General features: G+C 48.1%; 10 protein-coding genes across 10 annotated transcripts, besides 34 other annotated features; all 10 read left to right on the top strand.

The window, feature by feature from the left end:
* Positions 1–1,343: a sequence feature (heterozygous, non-Esmeraldo-like haplotype).
* Positions 143–172: a microsatellite.
* Positions 195–218: a sequence feature (AT_rich).
* Positions 650–743: a microsatellite.
* Positions 1,344–1,579: a sequence feature (areas merged during assembly that could not be assigned to a particular haplotype. This can correspond to areas where the two haplotypes were merged or to regions with more than two copies in the genome that were merged during assembly.).
* Positions 1,557–1,586: a microsatellite.
* Positions 1,580–2,591: a sequence feature (haploid, non-Esmeraldo-like haplotype).
* Positions 1,609–1,632: a sequence feature (AT_rich).
* Positions 2,064–2,125: a microsatellite.
* Positions 2,585–3,041: a mobile genetic element.
* Positions 2,592–12,284: a sequence feature (heterozygous, non-Esmeraldo-like haplotype).
* Positions 2,910–2,930: a sequence feature (AT_rich).
* Positions 3,213–3,234: a sequence feature (AT_rich).
* Tc00.1047053508175.370 (glutamine synthetase, putative) lies at positions 3,261–4,568 on the top strand (the record flags this gene model as incomplete). The annotated part of the gene is made up of 1 exon (XM_815896.1): positions 3,261–4,568. One exon carries the CDS (start codon positions 3,261–3,263, stop codon positions 4,566–4,568), a length of 1,308 nt encoding a protein of 435 aa, XP_820989.1.
* Positions 3,352–3,381: a sequence feature (AT_rich).
* Positions 3,396–3,419: a microsatellite.
* Positions 5,071–5,327: a mobile genetic element.
* Tc00.1047053508175.360 (cystathionine beta-synthase) lies at positions 5,604–6,809 on the top strand (the record flags this gene model as incomplete). The annotated part of the gene is made up of 1 exon (XM_815895.1): positions 5,604–6,809. The coding sequence occupies one exon, from the start codon at positions 5,604–5,606 to the stop codon at positions 6,807–6,809; it is 1,206 nt and encodes a 401-aa protein (XP_820988.1).
* Positions 6,803–6,844: a sequence feature (AT_rich).
* Positions 7,401–7,833: a mobile genetic element.
* Positions 7,702–7,722: a sequence feature (AT_rich).
* Positions 8,101–9,345, top strand: Tc00.1047053508175.350 (hypothetical protein, conserved; the record flags this gene model as incomplete). The annotated part of the gene is made up of 1 exon (XM_815894.1): positions 8,101–9,345. One exon carries the CDS (start codon positions 8,101–8,103, stop codon positions 9,343–9,345), a length of 1,245 nt encoding a protein of 414 aa, XP_820987.1.
* Positions 9,727–12,006, top strand: Tc00.1047053508175.340 (hypothetical protein, conserved; the record flags this gene model as incomplete). Its single annotated transcript, XM_815893.1, has 1 exon — positions 9,727–12,006. The coding sequence occupies one exon, from the start codon at positions 9,727–9,729 to the stop codon at positions 12,004–12,006; it is 2,280 nt and encodes a 759-aa protein (XP_820986.1).
* Positions 12,285–13,782: a sequence feature (areas merged during assembly that could not be assigned to a particular haplotype. This can correspond to areas where the two haplotypes were merged or to regions with more than two copies in the genome that were merged during assembly.).
* Positions 12,354–12,381: a sequence feature (AT_rich).
* Positions 12,476–12,497: a sequence feature (AT_rich).
* Tc00.1047053508175.329 (60S ribosomal protein L19, putative) lies at positions 12,536–13,654 on the top strand (the record flags this gene model as incomplete). The annotated part of the gene is made up of 1 exon (XM_815903.1): positions 12,536–13,654. One exon carries the CDS (start codon positions 12,536–12,538, stop codon positions 13,652–13,654), a length of 1,119 nt encoding a protein of 372 aa, XP_820996.1.
* Positions 13,254–13,431: a microsatellite.
* Positions 13,443–13,620: a microsatellite.
* Positions 13,783–15,450: a sequence feature (heterozygous, non-Esmeraldo-like haplotype).
* On the top strand, positions 13,914–14,270 carry Tc00.1047053508175.320 (hypothetical protein, conserved; the record flags this gene model as incomplete). Its single annotated transcript, XM_815892.1, has 1 exon — positions 13,914–14,270. One exon carries the CDS (start codon positions 13,914–13,916, stop codon positions 14,268–14,270), a length of 357 nt encoding a protein of 118 aa, XP_820985.1.
* Tc00.1047053508175.309 (60S ribosomal protein L19, putative) lies at positions 14,724–15,755 on the top strand (the record flags this gene model as incomplete). The annotated part of the gene is made up of 1 exon (XM_815902.1): positions 14,724–15,755. The coding sequence occupies one exon, from the start codon at positions 14,724–14,726 to the stop codon at positions 15,753–15,755; it is 1,032 nt and encodes a 343-aa protein (XP_820995.1).
* Positions 15,420–15,721: a microsatellite.
* Positions 15,451–16,277: a sequence feature (areas merged during assembly that could not be assigned to a particular haplotype. This can correspond to areas where the two haplotypes were merged or to regions with more than two copies in the genome that were merged during assembly.).
* Positions 15,877–15,899: a sequence feature (AT_rich).
* Positions 15,967–16,983, top strand: Tc00.1047053508175.300 (hypothetical protein, conserved; the record flags this gene model as incomplete). The annotated part of the gene is made up of 1 exon (XM_815891.1): positions 15,967–16,983. One exon carries the CDS (start codon positions 15,967–15,969, stop codon positions 16,981–16,983), a length of 1,017 nt encoding a protein of 338 aa, XP_820984.1.
* Positions 16,278–21,014: a sequence feature (heterozygous, non-Esmeraldo-like haplotype).
* Positions 17,428–17,448: a sequence feature (AT_rich).
* Tc00.1047053508175.290 (hypothetical protein, conserved) lies at positions 17,548–19,404 on the top strand (the record flags this gene model as incomplete). The annotated part of the gene is made up of 1 exon (XM_815890.1): positions 17,548–19,404. The coding sequence occupies one exon, from the start codon at positions 17,548–17,550 to the stop codon at positions 19,402–19,404; it is 1,857 nt and encodes a 618-aa protein (XP_820983.1).
* Tc00.1047053508175.280 (hypothetical protein, conserved) lies at positions 20,117–22,480 on the top strand (the record flags this gene model as incomplete). Its single annotated transcript, XM_815889.1, has 1 exon — positions 20,117–22,480. The coding sequence occupies one exon, from the start codon at positions 20,117–20,119 to the stop codon at positions 22,478–22,480; it is 2,364 nt and encodes a 787-aa protein (XP_820982.1).
* Positions 21,015–21,696: a sequence feature (areas merged during assembly that could not be assigned to a particular haplotype. This can correspond to areas where the two haplotypes were merged or to regions with more than two copies in the genome that were merged during assembly.).
* Positions 21,697–21,718: a sequence feature (heterozygous, Esmeraldo-like haplotype).
* Positions 21,719–21,963: a sequence feature (haploid, non-Esmeraldo-like haplotype).
* Positions 21,964–23,122: part of a sequence feature (heterozygous, non-Esmeraldo-like haplotype) that runs on past the window's edge.

The raw sequence follows: 23,122 nt of genomic DNA, 5'->3' as shown, positions 1-23,122 counted from the left end.
GCTTCACTGGTATTGGCACATATCCTGCGTTGGGTAATAACGATTACGCAAATTGCTGACAGTTTGCAATACTTTTTAAAGGGCATTTGCATTGGAATGGGGCGGAATAGAAAAAAGTGCACAAATTTCGGTTAACTTTATGTTTTTTTTTCTTTTTTCTTTTTTTTTTTTTGATTGCCGTTGGTGCTTTTTTCAAATTATTATTTTTATTTTTATTTGACTAATGTCTGGCCGAAATTTCCGGAGGTCTGATCATCGGCTAATGTTAGAGTCCCCAGTAAATTTTTTTATCTCACAAACGTGGATTTGGGAAAAACTTGTTTGTGTAATCTGGCGATCCTGATGATAACTGACAGTTAGAAGAGGACCCGAGTGTGAATGGGTGCAATTTCTATTTGGACGCTTACTGCGGATCACCTGGAGCTCGCTTATAAGATAAAGGGAGTTATCTCTTTGTCTGGGGGAAATCGCATGGAATTCGATGCAGCATGTAACGTCTACGTGGTGAGACACATTATTCTCCTACAGACACAGAGAACAACGAGGAAAAATGGGGATGGAAATAAACGTGGAATATTCACAACTCATATCTTTGAATGGATTCCAATATATTAAAGAATCTGATTGGTCTATTGATATTTTTTTGGTTTTATTACTATCCTATTATTATTATTATTATTATTATTATTATTATTATTATTATTATTATTATTATTATTATTATTATTATTATTATTATTATTTGATACAAGCTGCTCTACCAAAATGCCACGGGAAAAGATATTTGAAATTGCCTCTGATTTTATGGGTTTTTTGAACTTTTTAAAATCATTTCATTGGTTGCCTTGCGAGATTTCTAGACTCTGTTTTATTCAGCTTAAGTTTTGATTACCCGTAGTGGGTGTTGTTGTGATTCCACTAGTTCAGCACTTTTTGGTGAATTGAGGCGCTCGTGGAGCTATGCTAGGAATCAATATTGTGGCTTGGATAGAGCTTGCCTTAATTATAACTCCGGGAAAATTTTTGAGATGAAATCGACAAGCGCTGGGTAATCTTTGTGTCTAGGAAGCGTTGCAAGCGGATGATTTGAAAGAATATCTTTGTTAGTTCCGTTTCTCTTTTCGTTGTTGCTGAAGCATTGGCATTTGGTGTTGCCATGTTACTCTTGAATACACTTGGAGTTTTAGAAAGGGCTGCTTTCTCCGCAATTCTCAACAATCTCCTGATGTTTATCGTTCTTCCAGGAGGCATAAACACAGCATCTTGTACCACAATTGGTCGAACATGCGTCCACGGCGCGCATGGCGATGTGTTATTGCTGTGCCACCTTTTTAAAAGGTTATCTTGTTCTTGAATGGAATTATTGTTATTTTTTTTTTATAACCAACTTATTGTTCTTTTTGGAGTGAACGAGGCTTCACTGGTATTGGCACATATCCTGCGTTGGGTAATAACGATTACGCAAATTGCTGACAGTTTGCAATACTTTTTAAAGGGCATTTGCATTGGAATGGGGCGGAATAGAAAAAAGTGCACAAATTTCGGTTAACTTTATGTTTTTTTTTCTTTTTTCTTTTTTTTTTTTTGATTGCCGTTGGTGCTTTTTTCAAATTATTATTTTTATTTTTATTTGACTAATGTCTGGCCGAAATTTCCGGAGGTCTGATCATCGGCTAATGTTAGAGTCCCCAGTAAATTTTTTTATCTCACAAACGTGGATTTGGGAAAAACTTGTTTGTGTAATCTGGCGATCCTGATGATAACTGACAGTTAGAAGAGGACCCGAGTGTGAATGGGTGCAATTTCTATTTGGACGCTTACTGCGGATCACCTGGAGCTCGCTTATAAGATAAAGGGAGTTATCTCTTTGTCTGGGGGAAATCGCATGGAATTCGATGCAGCATGTAACGTCTACGTGGTGAGACACATTATTCTCCTACAGACACAGAGAACAACGAGGAAAAATGGGGATGGAAATAAACGTGGAATATTCACAACTCATATCTTTGAATGGATTCCAATATATTAAAGAATCTGATTGATCTATTGATATTTTTTTGGTTTTATTACTATCCCATTATTATTATTATTATTATTATTATTATTATTATTATTATTATCACTAGAAAATCATAAAGGAGTCTCCATTTTTTTTTTTTTTTTGTTGTTCAGTTGGCTCTTGAAACAAGTTTTCCGCCAGATGGGGTTTTGGAGATGATGGCGCTTATTCTTCAACCAAACTTTTCTTTCGCGTATCAACTGCTTTTTGTCTTCTAAACTACGAACTTGGAGGGCAGTAGGAGAGTTTTTTTTTTCACCCCAACCCATCCTCTACGGCTTTCCACGCTGAGGGGGCGGGCGGTTGAAGGACACTCAGGCCTGCCATTGTTTTAGCGGGGGTCCCGCTTGTCATCCATGTTTTTTGTGGGTTTATTTTCTTTTCTAGTTTAAGGGTGTTGGGCACATCGCTTTCTGGTTGGGGAATGTTGGGCATAGCCAAAAAAGCATGTGGCCTTCCACTGTTGTGTGCTCCCTCTTTTTGTAGGGATTCGCGAATATATCAACATGCGGGCGCATTTTTTTTAGGGGCTTGTGAAGCGAATGATCGCGGGAGAGCTGGCTGCCTTCATTAATGTATATATGTATGCACATATATCCTGATAGAACTAATGCTCTTCTGTACGACGCTTTTCTACCGTATGAATCTTTTGGGAAGAATGCGACTTTAAGGGCATCCGGGAGCAGACAGAGGCAAGATAATTTATTTTTATTTTGCCACCCACCCACCACCTGTTGATCCCCACCTCGCGGCGGGGTCTTGTGGTTGGAGGAGCCCAAAGTCTGCCACGTCGTAAGCAATAATATTTCATACACTCCCTGAGTGCAAAGGCCACGTGAGCGGTCAACAGTATATATATATATATATTATAGGAGGGAAACACGGAGGCAATTAACTGCATCTTCGATACTCCCCTTTTTCCCTATCTTGTTTGATTTTTGTAAATAATTTCAGGATCCAGCCAGCGGCCCAGAAGATTATTCTTTTCGCATCTGTGGATCGGTAAAGGGGTACTATTGTTGTTTATTTACTGCTTATAAATTTTGAAAGGAATTAGTATTGCTGGATTGGGTGCATTTTGTTTTGGAATTTGATTTGAGATTTATGTCGATTGTTAATCGACAATGAGCATCGTTTTTTCGATGAACGCGTGATAAATAATTTTTTTTTTTTTTGGGGGGGGGGGAGGGAGAGAGAAGAAATGCTGTTTCGGGTGACGCTTTTTGCCTCCAAGAGCCGTATAAAATATATAAATGAAAAAGTTCCTTATTGGGATGAAAAGGCTTCTAACCAATTTATATATTTATACATTTTTTTTTTTACAGCTTTGAAGCTCCAAAAACAAAAACAACAACAAAAAAGGATGTCAGGCTTGGCGGAGAAAAGAATCGCTTGCAGATTAACGTATGTCTGGCTCTCTGGCAGGGATTCTCACCATGACATTCGAAGTAAGGACCGAACAGCGTACTTGACGACCGAGGAGGTGGCAAAGCATCCGAAGGAGCTTCTTGCTGACGGCATTTTCCCCGTCTGGAATTTTGATGGCTCTTCCACGAAACAGGCTCTTGGCGCAGACACGGAGATTCTTCTCAATCCAGTTAACGCATATCACTGCTGTCTTCCCCGACTTTCGACAACGGTGCCGTGGATTCTTGTTTTGGCCGAATGCTATTTGCCAAATGGCGAGCCAACAAATGACAACTCGCGTGCTGTGGCGCGTCGCATATTTGAGCGTGCGCCTGAGGAACATCCTTGGTTTGGAATGGAACAAGAGTTTTTCCTGATTAAGGATGGACATCCATATGGTTGGCCGCCGAGAGGATTTCCGGCTCCACAAGGACCATATTACTGCTCTACAGGCTGCCTGTGTGTTCATGGGAGGCGCTATGTTGACTTGCATTATGAAGTGTGTCTACAGATGGGGATAAATATCTCTGGCACAAATGCGGAGGTCGCTCCAGGCCAGTGGGAGTTTCAAGTGGGTCCCTGCGAGGGCATTGAAATGGGGGATCAGTTGACTGTGGCGCGGTGGGTATTACTACGGATTCTAGAAGATGATGGATTGGATGCTGACTATCGTGCAAAACCCATTCGGGGCGAATGGAATGGCAGCGGGCTTCATACCAATTTTTCTACGGCCTCGACCCGGAATGAGAATGGATTGCGCGTGATTTACGAATACGTGGAGAGGTTAAAGAAAACAATTTCAAAGGATATCGTTTTGTATGGAGCTGAAAACAACGAACGGTTAACGGGGAAACACGAGACTTCAAAGCCAAACGAGGTCACCGCTGGAGTTGGTACGAGGGGTACGTCGATTCGCATCCCCAACGCTGTTGCGGCGGAGCGAAAGGGATATATGGAGGATCGGAGACCTGCTGGCGATGCTGATCCTTATCTAGTTTCGGCAAGGCTGTTTGCTTCTTGTGTTTGCATTGAGTCCCCGGAGTTGGATTTGATATCGTCCTTTCATGAGAGAAACTGGATGAAATTTGGCGATTTGTCATAGAGTGTCGAAATATAGAGCAATGATATGCGAACATGACTTTGCTTGGGGGTTGGCCGCCAAGAACATCATTATATATCATATATATGTTTTTCGTTTTTATGATTAATTAAGCGCCCCTTAAATATATTTTTATTTTCTGTTTTTCAATAAGCCTTAGCAAAAAACTGCTCTTAGAAATTGTTTTAGTAGCGTAATGAAAGTGAAGCGAAACTTTATGACCGATTTGATGCATTGATGCTATGTAACGAGCATAAATAGAAATACAAAAATGCTACAGCCCTAAGCAAAAATATTTTTCCTTTTTGCTTGCAGTGAGATGGTGCAAAAAGCCGTAAGAAAAAAAAAAACAGGTCCATTCACGATGTGTGCGGTTAGGTGTCATTTGGCTGGTGCGGCACGAGATAATGATGATGATTGTCGGGTTTGCATAAAATCATGACATTCTTATTTACCCCCTTTTTGTTTAGTTGTTTTAATTGGATATGCTTTATTATTATTATTGGGGGCGTGCGAAAAGAAAGTCCGCGAGAATACGGGCGACCTAATTTAATATGTTCTGATAAGACGAATATGTTTCTGTGCGGTCCTTTCCCATCTTAGGGTTCCTTGGAAGACCGCGATGGGAGGAGTCAAGGAACCGATGACGGCAGGATGAATTTTATTGTTTTTGCCGTCTAACCCCCTTTTTTGACTCCAACCCTGCGGCGGGGTCTTGTGGTTGGAGGAACTTGAACTCAGCCACCTCGTAACTAATAATATCTCCACTCCGCAGAGTCTGCAGCACGTCACGGTGGCGGCCAGCCGAATAAATGTATATATAATTGGAGCGAACAACGGGGACGCGGCGAAGTCACTGTCTCTCCACCACCCCTTCCTTCCCGTCCCATTTTATTTTTATGGAAAAGTCTGGTGTCTGGTCAGCGGCCCGGGCGAATATTTGCGTGACTCGCGCCCGCGCTTTCTAGGAGTGGGGAGCGGCAACCCCCAGCACCGCCACGAAATGGCTGCTTTCACCACTTGTCCTTTCTCTTCACCATGTTGTTGTTATTGTTTGTGATCCCGAATGGTAGAGAAGACGTCCAAATCATGGCTCAGAACCCCTCAGCAGTAAACAACAAAAAGGAAGTGCCCGACAGGCGAACATGCATTCTTGACACCGTCCTCGACGCCATCGGCTCCACCCCCTGCATCCGACTCAATCACGTGCCGAAGAAACACGGCGTGTGCTGCGATGTGGTTGCAAAGTGTGAATTCCTCAACCCCGGTGGCAGCGTCAAGGACCGCATTGCTCGGCAAATGATTCTGGACGCAGAGGCGAGTGGCCGACTGCGCCCCAATCAAACAATTATTGAGGCGACAAGTGGGAACACGGGCATCGGGCTCAGTCTGGTGGCTGCGGTGAAGAAATACCCCATGATCATCACCATGCCCAAAAAGATGTCACATGAGAAGGAGGTGACCCTCCAGGCCCTGGGAGCAGAGGTGATTCGAACGGAGACCGCATTGCCATGGGATCACCCGGATAGTCTCATTGGCATGGCTCGGCGTCTGGAGAAGGAGAAGGGCTACGTGTTGCTGGACCAGTACCGGAACCCAAGCAATCCGAAGGCGCACTACGAAGGCACGGCTCAGGAGATTTACGATCAGTGCGGTGGAAAGGTTGACATGGCGGTGTTCACCACTGGGACGGGCGGCACAATGGCCGGAGTGGCAAGGCGATTGAAGGAATTGCTGCCCAACATTGTCATTGTCGGCGTCGATCCGTACGGGAGCATTTTGGCCGATCCCTCGGTACCGCTGGATCCGAAGCCGTACCTCGTTGAGGGCATCGGGTACGATTTTGTGCCAGATGTCTGCGAACGGAAGTACGTTGATCGGTGGGTGAAGTCCGCTGACAAGGAAAGCTTTGCGCTGGCGTCGGAGGTTCACCGCGAAGAGGCGCTCCTCGTCGGAGGGAGCAGTGGTGCCGCCATGTGGGGTGTGCTGCAGGCAGCGAAAGATCTTCGTCCTGACCAGCGGTGCGTTGTGGTATTCCCGGATGGCATCCGCAACTACATGACAAAGTTCCCGGACAAGAATTGGCTGGTGGAGAACGGCCTGGAGGAGGGCGAAGTGACACGCCCAACTTACGGGTCGCTGGAGGCGCAGCTGGAAGAGGCAAAGAAAAAACTGTCGGAGTATGAGGCGAAATGCGGCGGCAGCGTGGAGGAGGGCAAACGTTGCTGTGAAAAAGCAAAATAATATATGAATACATACATATATATAAATAAATAAAACATAAACATACATAACGGGGCAAAACGAGGTAAATTTTGAGTGAATTCTGGGATCAGGGCGAATGCAAGGCAACGATAATTGCATGGGTACGGCAGCATTGTTAGGGAGGGAAGTGGGATGTTTGGGGGGCACTGCGGGCGAGCGAAGACAAGAGCAAAAAAAAAAAAAAAAAAGCGTCCGCCATGAGAAATACTGGGGAAATATGTGCAGGGAGACAGCTGGTGGGATGATGTGTGCGGAGGCGAAACGGAAAACCGGCAAAGCATAAGAGGAATTGCGGGATGGGTGCTGGGGATGATTGATTACCGCAATTAACCGAATACACTACTAACATAACGCCAGAAATGGAGGGAGGACCTCGTGTCTTCTACGGGTCGATGCAATTCGGGTTCCCAGTGGTGAACCGATGATGCATGCCCTGCTTTGGATCCGAGAGGAAGGGCAAAGCAAACGGGAGGAGCGCGATGTTTTTTTATTTTTTATTTCCTATTTATCTTATTTTTTTTTTGAATGTGTTTTTCTTGAATATGTTTGGTGTGTGTGTTTTTATTATTGGGGGCGTGCGAAAAGAATGTCCGCGAGAATGCGGGCGACCTAATTTAATATGTTCTGATAAGACGAATATGTTTCTGTGCGGTCCTTTCCCATCTTAGGGTTCCTTGGAAGACCGCGATGGGAGGAGTCAAGGAAACGATGACGGCAGGATGAATTTTATTGTTTTTGCCGTCTAACCCCCTTTTTTGACTCCAACCCTGCGGCGGGGTCTTGTGGTTGGAGGAGCCCAAAGTCTGCCACGTCGTAAGCAATAATATTTCATACACTCCCTGAGTGCGAAGGCCACGTGAGCGGTCAACAGTATATATATATATATATTATAGGAGGGAAACACGGAGGCAATTAACTGCATCTTCGATACTCCCCTTTTTCTCTATCTTGTTTGATTTTTGTAAATAATTTCAGGATCCAGCCAGCGGCCCAGAAGATTATTCTTATTTCTATGTTGTTTGTTTTTTATTATTGATAAGCTCAGGATTCTTCCTGCGTCTCGGAAGATTATTTTTTTTCAGTAAGACTAAGCACAAAAACATTTTCAGAAATTGTTGTAGTTGCGTAATCAAAGTGAAGCAAAATTTTTTTTACCGATTTGGTGCATTGGTTTTATGCCATGAGCTAATTTTTGGTTTGCACCGTCCCATGGGTGGCTCGTGCAAAGTTACGCATTGGCTGTTTTTTTTTCCGATTTTTTTTTTTTTTAATGTCTATTGAAGTGGTAGCTTCAATGTGGCGGAATGCTGAATGCCCCGCGGCAGACGAAGGTTCCGTGTTATTGCAAAAGATATTTCCCCCAGCAGACGGGGTTGCGACAGCCAAAAGAAAGAGGAAAAAGAAGAGGAGGAGGGTACTTTATGATCAATATCTTGCGGATTCGGGTAGTGAGTGCTCTACCGGGTCAAGTGAGGGAGGGGGTGAGGTTCTGAATGCGTACGAGTTTGAGGAGTTTGAGCCCGGCATGGACATCAATGTTCTTATTCAGCAAACTGTGCAAAATGTTGCACAAAGCGTTAGCTTGGAGGATTATGATGGCCTGTCGCAATTTGGTGATTACGACTTGATATGTTTTGCTGCTGCGGTGAAGCACAACAGCTCCATTCTTTCACTTCAGATAAGGTACCTTGACGTTTCTGATGTGTCGCTTGTGCCACTTTGCCGTGCATTGGAGGGTCATCCCTGCATCCGGGCCTTGGATCTATCAGGCACGCGAGGTGGAAACGCCACCATTAAGGCTGTGTTTCGTCTTGTTTGCACCAACCCGAATATTTTGTTCGTCCGCTTGGACGATACAATGGTAGCTTCCCATGATGCTGGGGAAATAGAGCTTGCAACTCGATATAATGCACTAGGGTGTCCCGATCCGACGAATAACCCATTTCACTTGGGACTTTTGCGCAAGATTGGTGACATGGAGGAGGAAAAGCAGAAGTATAAGGAGCAGCTGTCGGCGCACTCCTGGCTTTTTTCGGATCATACTGGTGGCGCTGCGAATCAAGCGACGAAGAGGACGAAGAAGTTTCTATTTGCTGAGAAAGTAGCTAAGTCACGTATCGGTGCCGATGTCTGTGCACAGTTCATGAGTGGTAGATGTAACTATGGCTCGCGTTGCAGGTATATTCATCCTGATAAAACAGCGGCACTCCAGAATGCCATTACTTTAAGTCAATATAAAATATCGAAGGAATTGGAAGGGGATGTGAATTCTCTGAGGACCTGCGCCGCTCTTCTTAGTTCTGGTTCCAAAATGAGACTACAAAGCAGATTGCGTCCTGCAAAGTTTGCATTGAAAGAGCATGCATGTTCTCGCATTGTGGCTGAACCGAAAGACGTCGATTCTTGCAGTGAAGTGGATGATTTTTCTACGCCAAACGTTGTGTGGGCGCATGCAGTTTGGATTCTTTCTGTTACTGTTGTGGTTTGCAGTGTTGTCGTGGCTGTAAATTATTGATAGGGTGGCAAAATTTAGTGAATGAGTCTTATTGGCTTGGAGCCAGCGGCGTGTGTTTTTTATAGAATGATTTTTGGCCAGTGGGTATGGAATAGGTGTGTGGACGTGTGCGTGTGCAATGCGTCTTTGTTGGTGATGTATCCGTACATATATATATAAGTTGCGATATCGCATTTCCTTTGAGTGGGTCTATTTAATCCTTTTGATGATTGTCTTTAAAATACCCAACAATATCACGAATAGCCGCGGTGACGGACTGCAAATTTATACACAACAAACAACGAACGAAACGTTAAACGTACTAAACGTCCATGAAGAAACATTTCTTCTTGACAACCACCGATGTTTCTAAGCTATAATCTTAAGTAAGGCACAAGGCCAATGACAGGCGTTTTTTTGAAGTCATGCGATTCACCACCCGCCAACGCTTGCGGCATTCCCATGGTGGATGTGCAAGGCGGGTGCCAACTATTAACAAATTCACAGGTTTTTCAGCAGAATTGCATCTCCCCATCTTTTATACCAATATTGAAAGAGATGATTCCTCGGTACGAAGCAATGCTGGGGTTTGGTGGCAGTTGGTTTTGGAATTGCTATTTAAATGCGCTTCACGGAGAAGATATATTTCTGGATTTGAAAGGAACTGGAGTTAGTTTGTCAGAAGATTCTTTGGAAGCGCAAGTATCTCTACGGCGAAAGTTGGCTTCTTTGGATGATGCCAACATGTTTGAAGTTGCTGCTGAACACTGCTGCTCAAAAGTTGAGGCTCTCTGCGCCATGTGTCTTTCTATCGTTCTGCATGTATCACATCGGCCGATGCTGGAGAGTGAACAAGGACCCCAAGCTTTGGTGCTTTGTGCCACAAAGGATCAGTGTGATGAGTTATACGTATTGCTTGATCGTTTTGGATCTGCCCTTCATTTAGTTACGCACAACTTGTTTGGGGCGTACCCTCCTATGCCAAGTGGAAAAAGGGCGGATATTGTTGTGGGCACCGTGCCGCTCTGGGAGAGCGTGGCAAAATTGAGTTTACTTGGCACTCTTGATGGTCTTGAAGAAATTCTCTATCAGGTCTCGCACGATTCGCGTTGGACGGCGTCATCAACGCGGTGGAGACCATATTCGCTAGATTTTGTTGTCCAACTGTTTTTTGTGGATCTGGACCTGCAGCATGCTTTGGGATACGGACCAATGCTGCAGCGGTTATTTATGGAACACAAAAGGCCTGTGTTACCGAGGCCCAAGCCAGTAAGGAATAAAATTCTTCACGGAACTAGACATGGCTCTATCAGTTTTAGTGGGCTCCCACAAAGATGTCAGATGTATTGTTTGGTTGGTGGATGTGGGAAAGGAAAGGATCTCTTTGAAATACTGCTTGCTTTACGTGACAGGCGTGGAGATGGCAGGAATAAAAATGAGGTTGTACGAATTTCCATGAAACAACCCCTGGTTCACCCTGACAAAAACGGCGATCTTGTGACCGACGCTCCTCGCAAGCGTGTGAGAGATGAACATGATCATGGTGTAGCTATTGAGAAGGAATCCAAGAGGGAATGTCCTCGATTGGTGGTGCACAACGCCCTTTCACACTCTCGGTTAATGCTTGATGCAGCCGCTTTTGAAGAATTTGCAGCAGAGACAAAACGACGTGCTCAAAATTTTTGGTCAAGGTTTGAAGCAAAATCATCTCCTAACGCAAACGAAAACCACAGAACTTTTGTCATAGACGTACAGTTGGCATACTTATGCATAGGCCCGGACCAATACTCTGTAAAAAATGAGAGGACATGGTTCATGGCGGAGACAGTAGCCATCATTACACCCATAGGCGATGGTGCCGCACATCCGTCAAGGACTGCACTGCTGATGCGTCACTTGGAAGATGAGCTCTCCGGGCAGATATTTGATGGAAGTGTTGTACAGTGTCTTTTCCAGCGCGGTTCAATCGATCGTGTGGTTTCTGGTGCTGTGATGTTAAATCGTGTTTTTTCTGCCACGGCAAAGTCTATTTCTCAGGAACCGCTGTTTTTGCGCTTTGCTACTGAGGATGGAGAAGAGAAAGAGGAAGCAGGGGAAGCAAAGAAAGAAAACACGGATCTGGAAATGGTGGATACACTCACAAACCTGGCACACCTTCGTCAGCTTGCTCAAGAAGCATCGTCTGAGGTGGAAGGGTCATCATCTTTTCCACTGCATAAATTTCTTGCCGTTTCTAGATGTCAGTCACGGCGCACTGTTCTCTCCTTTCGCCAGATTGCTCCAACCATCTCGTTGTTTTGCGACGCTCAAAGTAACAGCAAATCAATGGCGCTTCTGTACTTGGAGGAGTGTTGCCAGTACGGGAAGGTTGTTTCTTACTTTATATTTGGACAGCGGCGTGGTGGGAAGGACGGGAAGGGCTGCGTACATTTCTTTGTGGAGTTTGCGGGACATGAAGGGGCAGCAGAGGCTGTGCGGCAGTTTTCATTGCGTTTCGCAAGCGAAGGCAACGAAACGGAAAATCACATGCGCGTGAAGCTTTTTCCCAACGAGTTGTATTATGAGGGGGTCACGGCCGAACTACAAAAAAGACGTAAAACAGGCAAAATAGATAACACGAGTGATAATAGTAGTGATAGTGATGATGATGAATTCATGGGGGTTTCACTCCTCGGTGAGTAAGGATAAATATTGGGGGTAAATAATGCCGTGTTATAATTGCTCGTGGTAGTATCGAGTGGGATGATGCTGGTGGTGTTGGTGTCGCAGCTGCCGCTAGAGCCATTGAAAATGGGGAGTAGCACCATTTATTTGCGTGGTTTTGTTATTTTCTACTAATTTGACGAGCTGACCAAAGAAAGCCGGCATTTCTTTCTGCGTGCCGCTCTATTTGTCTTTATCTACAGTAGATTTTTTATTATTCCTTCCAACATTATTATTATTATTAGCTTACGGATTAAAAATAAGCGAAATGAAACATACACGTACATATATACATGTATGTATATATTTGCAATACAATTACTTTCAAAAATAAAAATTTCTTTATTTTTTTTTCTTGATGGAACTGGGGCTCGCTATTCTCCAACTGCGTGGCTCATGCGTCGAAGTGTTTTTTATCCGATAAAGAAAAACATTCTTTTTCTCCCCCTTTAAAATTTTTTTTTTTTTTTCTGATTTATGCACAAATGAAACAGGTCATTCCGCTACAATGGTGTCGCTGAAGCTGCAGGCTCGTTTGGCGGCGGACATTCTCCGCTGCGGTCGCCACCGTGTGTGGCTGGATCCTAATGAGGCCTCTGAGATTTCCAATGCAAACTCGCGCAAGAGCGTGCGCAAGTTGATCAAGGATGGTCTGATTATTCGCAAGCCTGTCAAGGTGCACTCGCGCTCCCGCTGGCGCCACATGAAGGAGGCGAAGAGCATGGGCCGCCACGAGGGCGCTGGGCGCCGCGAGGGTACCCGCGAAGCCCGCATGCCGAGCAAGGAGCTGTGGATGCGCCGTCTGCGCATTCTCCGCCGCCTGCTGCGCAAGTACCGCGAGGAGAAGAAGATTGACCGCCACATCTACCGCGAGCTGTACGTGAAGGCGAAGGGGAACGTGTTTCGCAACAAGCGTAACCTCATGGAGCACATCCACAAGGTGAAGAACGAGAAGAAGAAGGAAAGGCAGCTGGCTGAGCAGCTCGCGGCGAAGCGCCTGAAGGATGAGCAGCACCGTCACAAGGCCCGCAAGCAGGAGCTGCGTAAGCGCGAGAAGGACCGCGAGCGTGCGCGTCGCGAAGATGCTGCCGCTGCCGCCGCCGCGAAGCAGAAAGCTGCTGCGAAGAAGGCCGCTGCTCCCTCTGGCAAGAAGTCCGCGAAGGCTGCTACTGCACCTGCGAAGGCCGCTGCTGCACCTGCGAAGGCCGCTGCTGCACCTGCGAAGGCTGCTGCTGCACCTGCGAAGGCTGCTGCTGCACCTGCGAAGGCTGCTGCTGCACCTGCGAAGGCTGCTACTGCACCTGCGAAGGCCGCTGCTGCACCTGCGAAGGCTGCTACTGCACCTGCGAAGGCCGCTGCTGCACCTGCGAAGGCTGCTGCTGCACCTGCGAAGGCTGCTACTGCACCTGCGAAGGCCGCTGCTGCACCTGCGAAGGCTGCTACTGCACCTGCGAAGGCCGCTGCTGCACCTGCGAAGGCTGCTACTGCACCTGCGAAGGCCGCTGCTGCACCTGCGAAGGCCGCTGCTGCACCTGCGAAGGCTGCTACTGCACCTGCGAAGGCCGCTACTGCACCTGCGAAGGCTGCTACTGCACCCGTTGGAAAGAAGGCTGGTGGCAAGAAGTGAAGCGCGCACTAGTACGACCAACTTGTTTTTTTTTTTGGTATTTTATATTTTCTGAGGAAGAAGTGGGTATTGAGGGTCTTTTTTTCCGCGTTTGTGTTGGTTTGTGGTGTTCGTGACATTATAGTAGATCAAAGTATTCTTTAGTGCCTTTTTTCCTTTTCCCCTTCCTTTTTCTTATTTTTTTGTTTGTCTTCTCTACGATCTGTGTTGTCGTGTGACCTCCGCTGTATGGAACTGACGGCCGGCGTTGTGAGAGACGATGTCGCACGTCACTGCGGACCTGGAGTATTTTAAATGTGACATGTGCGGGGTGTATCTGCACAAAGACATCTTTTGCGACCATCGACGTGAGTGTAAAGGCCTTGATTCGAAGGAGCTGAAGAAGAGCCAGTGTCATCAGATCGGGATGGCATTAGACAAGGAGGCACGGCACCGAATTGCGTCACGGATGGTTGATGGAGCAACTCTCGTGCCTGTCGAGCTTGCAGAGCGACATCAACAGGCGCGTGTGCGGCGTAATGTGGCGAATTCTTACCAAGCTGAGATAGATAAAAGGCTGCAGGAGCAGCTTGCCCCTGAGAGGATGAGGGCTCTTTCCGCATTTCTTTCGGAGTGACTTTGACTGTTGCGCCGTTTCCGTGTCACTATTTCTATTGCTTTTAATTTGCTGGAGAGGCGCGTGTAGGAGGGAAAGAGTAGTAACATGGCAGAATCATCAAAAACGATGTTGCGTTAGTAGAGAGGAGGGAAACATCGAGACGTTGAGGGTTGCGACGGCCAAAATTATGTACATTTACCTGAATTAGGATAAGACTTCATATGGCATAAACTCGTGGCGTTGTTGGTGGTTATAACAAGCAACGGTGACGATGTCTTAGGCTACACTGCTGCACTCAAAGAGTTTTACAGGTACTTGCGGATATTTGTTCCTGTGAGTTTGTTTTCTATTGTAATTTATTTTGTCTCAATTTTTTGTTTTCCCGCTTCCTACGGTCTCTTTTTTCCTTCGTTTTTGAAATTTCAATTATTCCTTAACTAGAAGCATCCAGTACTTCAACCTCCCCATCAAATGGTGTCGCTGAAGCTGCAGGCTCGTTTGGCGGCGGACATTCTCCGCTGCGGTCGCCACCGTGTGTGGCTGGACCCTAATGAGGCCTCTGAGATTTCCAATGCAAACTCGCGCAAGAGCGTGCGCAAGTTGATCAAGGATGGTCTGATTATTCGCAAGCCTGTCAAGGTGCACTCGCGCTCCCGCTGGCGCCACATGAAGGAGGCGAAGAGCATGGGCCGCCACGAGGGCGCTGGGCGCCGCGAGGGTACCCGCGAAGCCCGCATGCCGAGCAAGGAGCTGTGGATGCGCCGTCTGCGCATTCTCCGCCGCCTGCTGCGCAAGTACCGCGAGGAGAAGAAGATTGACCGCCACATCTACCGCGAGCTGTACGTGAAGGCGAAGGGGAACGTGTTTCGCAACAAGCGTAACCTCATGGAGCACATCCACAAGGTGAAGAACGAGAAGAAGAAGGAAAGGCAGCTGGCTGAGCAGCTCGCGGCGAAGCGCCTGAAGGATGAGCAGCACCGTCACAAGGCCCGCAAGCAGGAGCTGCGTAAGCGCGAGAAGGACCGCGAGCGTGCGCGTCGCGAAGATGCTGCCGCTGCCGCCGCCGCGAAGCAGAAAGCTGCTGCGAAGAAGGCCGCTGCTCCCTCTGGCAAGAAGTCCGCGAAGGCTGCTATTGCACCTGCGAAGGCCGCTGCTGCACCTGCGAAGGCCGCTGCTGCACCTGCGAAGGCTGCTGCTGCACCTGCGAAGGCCGCTGCTGCACCTGCGAAGGCTGCTGCTGCACCTGCGAAGGCTGCTACTGCACCTGCGAAGGCTGCTGCTGCACCTGCCAAGACCGCTGCTGCACCTGCGAAGGCTGCTGCACCTGCGAAGGCCGCTGCTGCACCTGCGAAGGCCGCTACTGCACCTGCGAAGGCTGCTGCTGCACCTGCGAAGGCCGCTACTGCACCTGCGAAGGCTGCTACTGCACCTGCGAAGGCTGCTGCTGCACCTGCGAAGGCCGCTACTGCACCCGTTGGAAAGAAGGCTGGTGGCAAGAAGTGAAAGGATGCTGAATTTTTTTTGTTTTTTTCTACCTATTTTATATATATTTCTATTTTTTTGTTCCGATTGTGTGGGTGTGTTTGTTCCTGTGGTTACTGAGATCGTGGATTTGGAAGTACCGTTATAATAATATATATATATTTTGTGTTTCTGCGGGATTGTGGTAATTTTTATTACAAGAGGAGGCTGGCGTCAAGGAAAGCCCGCAAATATGATTCCGAAGCTGAACATAAATAGCATTCTTGAGATGAGTGGAAAATCTAGGGAACAAAATGCTGCTGGGGGTAATCGAATGGAGGCTATGCGAACGCCACAGGAAATGCTTTCTTCTACGCCCCTGCGTGTCCGCAGTACTGTCAAGAGTGTGCCTCGAATTCCCCATGATGGGTCGCCCACTCATTCTTGGCGTTCTAGTGCCACTACCAAATTCGAGGAAAGTGGTTTAGGTTTTGATCTGCCTCGACGCGCGGAGGAGCTCAGTTATGTTTTGGGTGGGAATGTCCTGCAGATTCAGGACGTTCAAACACTGCAGCTGAAGGCCGTTGAAATGGCAGAGCGGCTGCTGCGTATGGAGGAGTGGTATAAAGAGCAATTGCATGAACGCAGTTCATATCTTGAGCACCGGTTGATGCAGTTGACAGCCTCCACAGTTGGTGGCTGTAGCCAACCGGCCTCGCCACCAATTGATAGGTTGGTTGCGCCGGCAATAATAAGAAGCCGACAAGTTCCTAGCAGCACGACGACAGGGTTGAGCCGCCCTACACTGAATGTGGGCGCAGCGGCTTCCATTCGTCAAAATGCCGTTCCGGCTGCGCCTAATACGCCCAACACCGGCCTGGCAAATTCGAGGACACCCGACAGTTCTCGCCACCTCATCCATCACCGTAACACCACACCAGTGCGTGATCCTCCTTTTTCAAGCCAAAGTGCGGCGTTGCGCCACACACCCTTTAGCAGACGTCCAAATAGAGATGGAGGGTTGAACAGTGGAGGCCGTTCAAAGGGGTCAGGAATAGAACGACGTAAGTTGCGTAGTGCAAGTTTGACCATAAGCCGCGGGTCGAGAGGGAGTAGCGATGCTGGAATCGAGGAACTTGTTGATGATTCATCCAGGCGGCGGAAAAAGCGACGTAGCCTGGCTTCACCCCTGTTGGTGGCAGTGCCAGTGACGAACAACACCCCTAAGCATCAGCGTCCTTCATCGGGGAGGCTGGGGCATACGCCTTAGGCTACTGTCATGTTTGAGTAGTGACTTTCATTTGACTACATCTTGTTTTTTTGTGTGTGCGTGCGTGTATGTATTTCTTGGATGTTTTGGATGCCGGACAGCCCTGTTTGTATTTGTGGAACTAGAGCCTATTTAAGATGTGGGATGTGGGAGATGTATTTTTTTTTCTTTACTGCCAACTCTCCGCACTCATCAGGGAAGTATTACCCTGTTTGTGAGAATTTGTCCACCGAGCAAATGGCATACTTGCACACCTCTTTTGGGAAGTTATATCCTCTTTTCCTCATGCTTATGCGATTCTGGGCGGTGTGGTTGTGGTGGAAGAATGGAAGAATGGAAGTGCCGCACATTCTATCATGTATTTGTTTAACCCCTTTTTTTTGATCGTGGTTTCCTTGTGATTATTTGACGCATGAGTATTATTTATCCTCCACTTTTTTTCTGTTTATTTATTTATTTATTTTTGTATGGTGCTCATGCGGGTTAGACAGAAAGAAAGACTGAGAGTGGGAAAATACACAAGGGAGAAGAAGAAGTGAGAAGTGGAGAGTGAAGGCAAAGAGAATGGACCAGCAGAGCAAGGCCCCAAGCCCGACGCCCGCTTCACCACGGCGACCAGCAGTGAAGAACATTCTGAAAAACGTAGAAAGCCATGTTCGTCTCATGTCACACCTTGAGTACACGTCGACTTCCTCCAGCTACACCTCTTTGCGCCTCAAGAACGCGCAGACAGATAAGTGGTCTGACCCGTTCAACGTCACACGTGTGCACAGGGCTACTCCAACGGATATTTTCTACCATGAAGTTATCGCGCCCTGTGTGTCGAACTGCCTGGCGGGACAGAGCTACCTTTTCTTGGTGAGCGGGCCCTGTGAGAGTGGCCGTAGCCAAACCCTCTACGGCAGCCCGCACCATAGCGAGAAAGGAATTATAGAGCTTGCCGCAGAAGAATTACTGCGGCGTGTGACAGAGACGACGGATGGGGAGGAAACTGGAGTGTTTCGCGCGACCGTAACGCACTCGGCATTTATTACACGTGGATCTCAGTTGCTGGAGACGGTAAGCGGCAATCCAGTGCCGATTGTGGAGTTTCCACCGCCGTTGGGGTCTACTCCATTACCACAAATGCGTCTGCTCGATTCAGCCTCCAACGCCGTACAGATACCCACTAAGAAGCACATGGATACATCCTGCATCGTGCAGTTTCACATCTACAGACCGGTCGATTCGTCGGGGCGACGTTCAATGGCTACAATAACATTTGTGGATGTTGCCGCATTTCGTCTACCCCATTGCACTGAAGTTATTCATCTCATTGAAACGGTGCGTCGTGTGGCGGGTCTCTCAAATGCTGGTGATCCCGATTTTAAGCATACAAAGTTAACAACCTTACTTGAATCAGCACTTGTGGGCTACGTGACACTAATGTCAATCACAACAATCAGTGGACGGCAGGATTTACACGAGTCTGCGTGCGATGCCTTGCGTTTTGCGGAGTCACTTAGCCGTATTCATCAAGTCCTGATGCTTGTGCACATCAATATTCCCAAGTGGTTGTTGGACACGGCGGAAAAACTTGAGGATCTTCGTATGCAACGGGAACGGATCCTCTCGGAGCAGCACTCCCGTGGTGTTTATGATTTTTATCGTGCTGCCGCCAAGTGGCTGTCGGAGCATGTCAGTGATGTTGACGGTACCTTTGATAAGTTACTTGAAGAGACGGAAAGCATCCGTCAAGAGGTTTCGCATGAGGTGAAAGCCCAGATAAAAGACCTCCAAGCACGCATACAGGAAGAACAGCAGGAGTGTGCGTTGCAGCTGGAAAGAACACGCGCCGCCCACGCTGTGACGTCGTCACAATTAGAGGCAGTAAAACGGCTAGACGAGACAATTGCGACGCTCGACCAGCAGCTCACGCAAAGAGACTTCTATAGTGACCACAAAATCAGTGAGATGCGCATTGAAATATCCACACTGGAGAACGAGACGAATATGCATCGACAGGAGCTCACACAACTGGAGAAGGAGGAAAAACTCTACGACAGCAAATACAAGGAGGTGGTTGATGTCCTTGGGAAGTATGCTGAGGACCTTGCTTGGGCACAGGTGTACTTTGCACACGCCATCGAGATGAATGCCATCAACCAAAAGAAGGAGGAACTTGAGGCAGAGCTGGAGCTTGCCTCTCGGGTGGCTCGCCGGGCAACAGACACCCTTCGTTTTGACCGTGAGCGCCGTTCAAAGATATCACGCTTGACAATGATGCAACAGAAGGTTGACGCCCTTCGAGAGAGAGTAAATCCCAACAGCAGCGCCAATAACGGGAGCTTCAGCCGATCCGAGTGTCACGAGGGCTCCGTTTCATTGTCTCCAGGGCGCCGGCGGAGGCGTTACGTGAGCCCACGCTATTCAGCGATGTGACATTTTGCTATATATTTTTATACGTTGTGCGTCCGTGTATATGTGTTTGTGACTCAATTAGATGTGTTTATGTTAGAGGCGAATAAGAATAGATGGTAGTGTGAGAGACGTGACTGCAGGGCTTGAATACATCCGTTTTGAGCTTTGGTCTTTAGCATCCGTTTTTACAAGTGTTGATACCTTTGATTTGTTTATTTATTTTGTTTGTTGCGTGACGGGGTGGGGGGGAGAGAAATAAGGGCCAATGTTCTTTTTTTCTTGTTTACATACATTCTTTTATCCTTATGCGAAGATGCATTACTTTCATGAGGCCTGTATGATCGTTGGAGTAGGCATCGGTAGATACGCACTTGGGTAGTTATGTGGGCGGGAAGATGAATATAGACGAACGGTGGTGTGCTGCATTATCCAACCGTTTTTCCCCTGTTTGTTTGTTGTCTCCGCAGCGTCTCGCTTTCTTTCTTTGTTTATTACTGCGTGACGTCCCGCTGCATTCTTTTTTCCCCATTATTTTTGTGCATTTTTGGCTGTCCTCTTCCCCCGTATCCCCCACCCTCGTGAGGAAGAAAAAGGGTACTATTTGCGGCAGCGGTAGCGCTGGTAGCAGTGGCAGTATTAGCTGTGGCGGTTGTATCATTACCAGGCAAAGTGCGGGGACAGGACGAGGAGAACGATATTTTGTTAAGGGCCGCTCCAAGGAAGGGGAACAGCAATGGAGAAGGAAAACCGAAAAGGGAAAACGCAGGACGTGGCGCCGCCGCCTGAATTTCGCGTAGATGGAAGCGTCGCAGATGACAGTTCGCGTCGTGATGCCTCGGTGTCACAGGGGGCGAGTGAGGAGCAGCCGGCACAACCGAGCGACGATGAGCTCCTGCATGAGGTGCTGGCGATGAACACGCTTGCAATGCAGCGGTGCAATACGGAGGCATTGGAGTATGCCACCACTATTCTTAGCGATGCGTACATGAAACTGCACAACCACGTGTCCAGCGGCGATGAACGGCTAATGGACACACTGCGCTCCACGACACTTAACAACCTCGGTGTTGTCGAGTGTCACCGTGGTCAGCATCGCCAGGCACTCAGTCACTTTGAGGCAGCGCGACAGTTGGAGGAGAAATGGGGCTCGGCCTCACCATCTGTTGCGCTCAACACCTGTGCTGCATACAACGCACTGGGAATGTACGATAAGGCGACAGCCGCCGCGATAGAGACCATCGACATGCTGCGCACTTTGACGATCCAAGAGGAAAAAGGAAAAACGTCCACACCTCCGGTTGCTGAAGGCGGCAGCTACTCGCTGCAAGGGACCGGAATTGAGGTCGCCAAGTCTGAAAACAAGGCGCTTTGGGGTGCCGCCTGGCACAATCTGGCCGTTGCGCAAATCAACACGGCGAAGTTAACTAAGCATCCCACTGAGCACTGCAATGCTGCAGTCCTCTTTCAAAATGCGATGCGTGCAACGCATGAGCTTCTTGGCAATGACCACCCCATGACAAAAAGCGTAACCGAGACATACCGCGCTGTGCGGGACGTCCTACGCTCTTACGGTGTCTACAAACAACACCACACGATGCTCACCGTGCCACCGCGACCGGTTGATCCTCGTGATGAGGAGGACGATATGGAGAGATACCTGCAGCAGTGTGCCGGCAAATCAAGACGTCGTGCGAAGGACAAGTTTCACCGTGACCTCACCATCACGTTCTGCGGGGAGGCCACTAATGGAGTGAAGTTGACGGAGCGCCTGGACCCCACGCCATACCCCGGCGCCGTAGATGTAATTTTCCGTGACAAGAGTAGAAAAAAGATGCCGCGTGTGTTGCGCGGTATGACGCTGAGCGGAACTCTCCTGAGGGCTGGGCAGCTCTACGGCAACCCGCACCCACTCCTGTATTCACTGCCGCCCAACTACGACCCAATGGATCCGTCAAACCCGGATGATGGCTGCAACTTGGGAAGCAACCCTTACGTGGGGATGACATCCAATTCTCGAGCACCCGCACCTTGGAAGGATTCCCCTTCCAAACAGCGGAAGAAAAACACCACCGCGAGATCTGCGTTGTCCACTCAATTCCATTCGGATCCCAATTTTCAGAGGATACCGCCTTCATTGACTCACCAACAATCCACGAGCAATTACCACGAAATTCTTTCAGTACAACAGCAGCCCCCATCCAGCTACAACCCGGTACAGGAGGCTTACAGGTCGATGCCATCCAGTTCCAAGTCTAAACCTGACAGCTACAACCAGACTCCATCCAGCTACAACCCGACGCAGGAGGCTTATAGGTCGATGCCATCCAGTTCCAAGCCGAGGCCGGACAGCCACAACCAGGCTCCAGGAGCTTATACGCCGACACCGAACATTCAGCAACAATCACCGTCAACCCACCAGCAGGCACCGTCTAGCTCTCAACCAAAGTCGGCGGGTGGAGGAAGCGGCAAAAAGGCTCGGAGATCGACTCCAGGAAGGATCACCCCACCCAGCAAGGCACGCCCAGAGTCCAGGGAGCTAGCCCGGGGCCAAAAGGCATCCCCAAAACTTCCGCCCCTGGGGAAAGCACCGGCGCGAAATGGTCCTGCTTCAGGGTCCTCGGTAAGGACCCGTGACGACGGTAAAAATGTAAACGCTCAAATTCACGGTGCGTACAAGTTGGGTACGCCAACGGCAGAGCCTACGTACGAGCAAGTGAAGTACATTTTGTTGGCCGAACCTCAGGAGAACCAGCGGCAGCAACGTGGGGGAGCGGGGAAATACCTGGTTGATGATCCGACAGGACAAATTTCTCTTTTGGGCGATGCTGAACGGCATAAAGCGGGCAGTGGGTGCTTCTCAGAGGCGGATGGCAAGAAGAACCACCCACTCTTTGATGCAATGTGGGTGGCAGCCCAGAGGCCCATGGATGCCAGCGAGACCCGGGCAGTTGGGCGGCCCAGCTACTACGTTTCCTCCGTCCTTGACATCTCAAAGGATTCGGTGCGCTTGCCAGAGGAGGCTTTGCAGATGATGTTGTCAAGTACTTCTTCTTCCGAAGATGAAACCGCACCCATGCCAGTTCCCCGCATCATGTGATGTACCGAGCAACGCCACCAATGACGTTTCAACAATAAAAGCCAGTAAAATAAAAGGCAGGGTATCGGTGTTGCAACCATTGTTTTTTTTGCACAGTCAATGTGTACGGTGCAAAGAGCATTTTCCCTCTATGTATAGACTTGTTTTAGTCCCTTCTAGGTGTGTGTATGTGCGTTTGTGTGTGGGGACAAGAGCGCTGGAATGTACGAAAAAGCAAAAACAAACAACGAAGGAGGAAAACTCAGAGAAAACACGGAGATAACAAAATATATGTGAAGAGTTTAGACGGTTTTGGAGTGTGAGGAAGAGGTGGACCTGGAGAATTCAGAACGAGTCACACATTAGCAACTTTCTGATTGCTGAGAATTCTTTTCTTTTTCTGGTCGTGCTTTTTATTCTCTTGTTGTTTATGTGCGCATTGCTCTTGCTCCTTTTGGTCGCCTCGGTTCCGTGTGTCCCTCGCCACCTCCAATTTGTGTTCTCCCCATTCTTGTTTGTGCTTTCCTGTTGACTGTTGTTGACGTGATCTTTATATGGCACATGTATGGTTGCTTCCTTGTGCCTTTTATCCCGTTACAGAAGAAACTGAACGGGGGAGAAGTAAAACAAAATAATCCGTGTTTTTTTTTGTTGAGGGCGGAG

Source organism: Trypanosoma cruzi, genomic scaffold, assembly GCF_000209065.1.
Source record: "Trypanosoma cruzi strain CL Brener 1047053516707 genomic scaffold, whole genome shotgun sequence".
Lineage (NCBI taxonomy): Eukaryota > Euglenozoa > Kinetoplastea > Trypanosomatida > Trypanosomatidae > Trypanosoma > Trypanosoma cruzi.
This window is presented reverse-complemented; position numbering and strand designations above follow the sequence as displayed.